Source organism: Buceros rhinoceros, unplaced genomic scaffold (genome assembly GCF_000710305.1).
Source record: "Buceros rhinoceros silvestris isolate BGI_N320 unplaced genomic scaffold, ASM71030v1 scaffold27014, whole genome shotgun sequence".
Lineage (NCBI taxonomy): Eukaryota > Metazoa > Chordata > Aves > Bucerotiformes > Bucerotidae > Buceros > Buceros rhinoceros.
In genome coordinates this window covers 11871-15447 of record NW_010408081.1, presented here as the reverse complement: position 1 = coordinate 15447, position 3577 = coordinate 11871, and the positions used below count along the sequence as shown (strand labels likewise).

The 3577-nt window shown below is 54.0% G+C and overlaps 1 protein-coding gene across 1 annotated transcript in view; it reads right to left on the bottom strand.

Annotated features, from left to right (window-relative positions):
* Nucleotides 1-500: 500 nt before the first annotated feature.
* The window catches only part of NRIP3 (nuclear receptor interacting protein 3), a gene marked incomplete at its 3' end in the record, with an annotated part of 11204 nt that continues 8127 nt past the window's right edge, over nucleotides 501-3577 (bottom strand). The window contains exons 4-6 of the mRNA XM_010134761.1: nucleotides 1078-1217; nucleotides 695-747; nucleotides 501-598 (exon numbers count right to left, since the gene is read on the bottom strand). Coding sequence (XP_010133063.1) covers nucleotides 501-598; nucleotides 695-747; nucleotides 1078-1217 — 291 coding nt within the window. The remainder of the gene's footprint in view (nucleotides 599-694; nucleotides 748-1077; nucleotides 1218-3577) is intronic.

Genomic DNA, 3577 nt, shown 5'->3' with positions numbered 1-3577 from the left:
AAGTCTGGAGCATCAGGAGCAGCTGGCAGGAGGACAGCCAGGGCAACACCGGGAGAAGAGGCAACACCATTATCTCTGGGCAGGATCTCTCTCTCCTGCACTTTGCCAAACATTCATGTGGGTTTACTTGCCTTGCTTCACAAATATTTTCCAGAAAAAGATTTGTTTGGGAACACTCTCAAAGCAGATCTCAAGGAGCCTTCCTGGCGACCTCCAAAAAGTACATTTCCCAAGGTGTTTCCCTGTGCACGTCTTTTCAGACACCCCCTTTGTGGCACAATGCTTAGTGGGGAAAAAGCAGCAAAAGCAGAAAAAGGGTGCTGAAAAAGCCAGGGACTCTACCTCAAAGCTCAATGAGCTGATGGAAACAATTTCTGCCATTGCTGGCGAGCTCTCGCTCGCCCGCACCGAGGGTCTGAGGGCCTTTGTGTGGCCGTGCCGGGGCACACTGCCATCAGGCTCAGTGGTGCACACACAGCTCACCTCTCCAACCAACTTACTGATCTCCTGCCACAGCGCTGCCACTTCCCACAAACGGGATTTCTTCCCTGTCCGTCTTCCCCAGAACAAGATGCTGCTTCTCCATGTTTATGACGCACTGCAGAGAATAAATGTTGTTGTAAGAGGGAAAACTGCAATTCACGGTGATCCCAGCTCCCCCAACATGGGTAAAAGCCCTGCGGGAAAACCCTACCTTCAGAGATCTCAGTGTCTGCAGCCCGAAGGAGAAGGGTTTCTCATTGTCTTCTGAAAAATAGGAACACTTAGATTTACACATTCAGAATGTTCTCCTATGGCTTTTGTCAGTGACTCCATCCTCCACTCCTTCACGGCTGCTCTGATACATAAACCCCTGTTTATAAAGGGAGTGGGTCATTCCAGAGGGGAACATGATTAAACAAGAGCACAAGCCCGGTGCCACCAGCACAGCCCTGCCGAACACATCCTCCCTTCCTCCCCCCATCTGAAGGTCCAAACAGGGACTTCTGCTGCAGATTTCTATCTTAGCTGCTTTCCCCCCAGGACAGGCAGGAGCAGAGTCCCAGCCCGTGCCCAGAGGAGCGCAGACACACTCACCGACGACGAGGGCAGCACACTCCACGGGGACCGCTCCCACCGTCAGGGCAAGGCACTCGATCTGGCCGATCACCTTCACCTTGTACGGCAAAGAAATCATCTCGTCTTCATCGGGGAGTGCTTTGAGATGCTCCTTTAACCTGCTCATTGGAAATACCTCTTACATGAAACGGCCATGGTTCGGCTGCTCTGGCAAGGAGCAAACAGCGTTTGGAGGGTACTTACAGCTGAAGAGCTCTTAGCTTGCTTGTATTACCACGCCGTTACTGGAAAGCTGCTTTCTTGGCAGGTTTTCTGTGGTGCTCTGCATGCATCCAGCAGCCTACATCCACGTCAGACTCAGCCCCGGGGCCACGTCAGGCCGTGCCCAAGCAGAGCTCCTTCCTGGATTTTGCTTTTTACCTGAGAATCTTTTTTCCTGCATTTCATCAAGACTTGGGGAAACCTGCTGATCTAAAATTGCTTCCAGTGCAGTGCGGGTGTAAGGAAGGGGTACTCCACTCCAGCACCCACCGGTGGAGCCACTGACACCGTGTCCCCATGCGTCACAGCCGTGGCAGCGCACCTGAATTCACACGTGTTAGCAGATGCTGCTGCTAGGTTTATTCAGAGGAAATGGGGACAGATCAATTACATTCAGCTCAAGAAAAGGAAAAAAGGGGTGTCATGGATGTCTCAGCTAGTCGTTTCTTAGATCTACACCCCATGAACTACTCTGACAACACTGATTAATTATTTATCTTCAGTTTCTCTTTTAAACTGAATGAGAATCTAATGGAAAGGCAGTTCAAGGCGGTGATCTTTCCCTCGGATAAAAGCTGTGTCATTTTTTGGCTATTTAAGGTATCTTTCTGCTGAGCTGAATTGCAGCAGCGCGTGTGTGTCCATGCACCCTGGGAGGCACCAGCCCACCTCAGAGGCAGAGGCCCCAGGACTGAGGTGGGGGTTGCCCCCATCATTTAGCATAAGTACAAGGACCAGGAGAGGCAGCAGAGAGGAGCTGGATCCCCTTTGCCACTTTCCCTGGGGACTGGCCTTAAAAAACACTGGGAACATATCAAGGAGTTTATGAGCTCCTCGGCTCTGAGCTGGCTTTCCTTTGGCCCAAGACAGGTTGGAGCGGGTTTTTTGGGGTGCACTCAACTCCAATGGCCTCTCTATCCACTCAGGGAAGATGTGTAGGTTTTGACTGTGGTCTTTGTTTCCCTGCTTTGTCCCCACCACGGGGCACAGGCTGTGGCACTGGAGCCAGGACCTGAACAGAGCTGAGATACAGCTGAGGATGGCTCCTCGCTCCGGCACCTGCTGACCCAGACAGTTTTCCCACGTGTGACCAGAGCTGCAGAGTGGCTGCAGCGGGGGAGGCAGTGTGAAGCCACCTTCAAGGAAGCGCTTCATCACAGCTGAGACTGACTCAAGGGCAGATGGATAGCTTGTGGGCAATGCTTGGGCTGAAAACCAGCCAGGAAACTGCAGCAAGGTGAGGAGAAACAGTGATGCATGAATGCAGGGACACATCTCGGAGCTGGGTCTGAAATTGGAAAGTCCCCAGCAGTGTAAAGGACCGGGACCATCGCTGCTCACATAGCAGCTTCACCTATACCTGCGCAGGGAGTTTCTTACGGTGTGGCAACCTGCAAGCTAACCCCACCACTTTCCTCAGAGGTGAAGGAAGCACTCAAATGGCACCAGATGTTGGGGGAAAAAAAAAGGGAGGAATTGAGCCTGTGCCTTGGGCACACACGTGCTGCTTTACGTGCTGAGCCCCCAAAGACCTCACCAGCAGGGCCCAGCCCCAGAGCTGCTGAGCCACCGCTGCAGGCAGCAAAGCACCCAGCAAAGCACACTGCAGGGCCCCTCCTGCCCTGGCCAGATGGTTCCCTGCCACCTTCCTGGCTGGGTTTAAACAAAACTCGTGTTTTACCATTGCCACCCGCGCTGGACAGCTTTGAAGTAAAACATCCTGGAGTGTGCCGGTTGTAGCACGGGACCTACCACAGCGACAGCAGAGCAAGCCAGGCATCAAAGACCTGGTGTTAACCCTCTTTGTTAATCCGGCTTTAGCTTCTGTCCCCGCAAACACAAACAGCCAAGGGGCTGCAGGAACTGCCTGCGGGGCAGCCCTGCCTGCCCGCCTCGGCTGCAGCGCGCGCGGGATGGGGCATCGCCCTGGATGTGCCTCTGCTGCGCCAGCAGTGCGGCTCCTGCACACCCCTGTGCCCAGGGCTCCCACCCAGCAGGCACCAAAGCTCGCTCAGTGCTGATGCGTAACCCTGGGGAGGGGCATGGGCCGTTCCACTGCAGCTGTCCAGCTGAGGGCTGCAAAACAGGGGGAATCTGCACAACCTGCTGGCAGAAACAGGCTCCTAACTTATTTCTTAAGCCCTCTTTGAAGGGCGGGGCTGCTGAAGCAGGCTGATGCTGCAAAAGCTATACAGGACACGTGAATAACAGAGAGAGCAGACAAGCTGCCACAGAGCATCGCTGTGCCACTCAGACA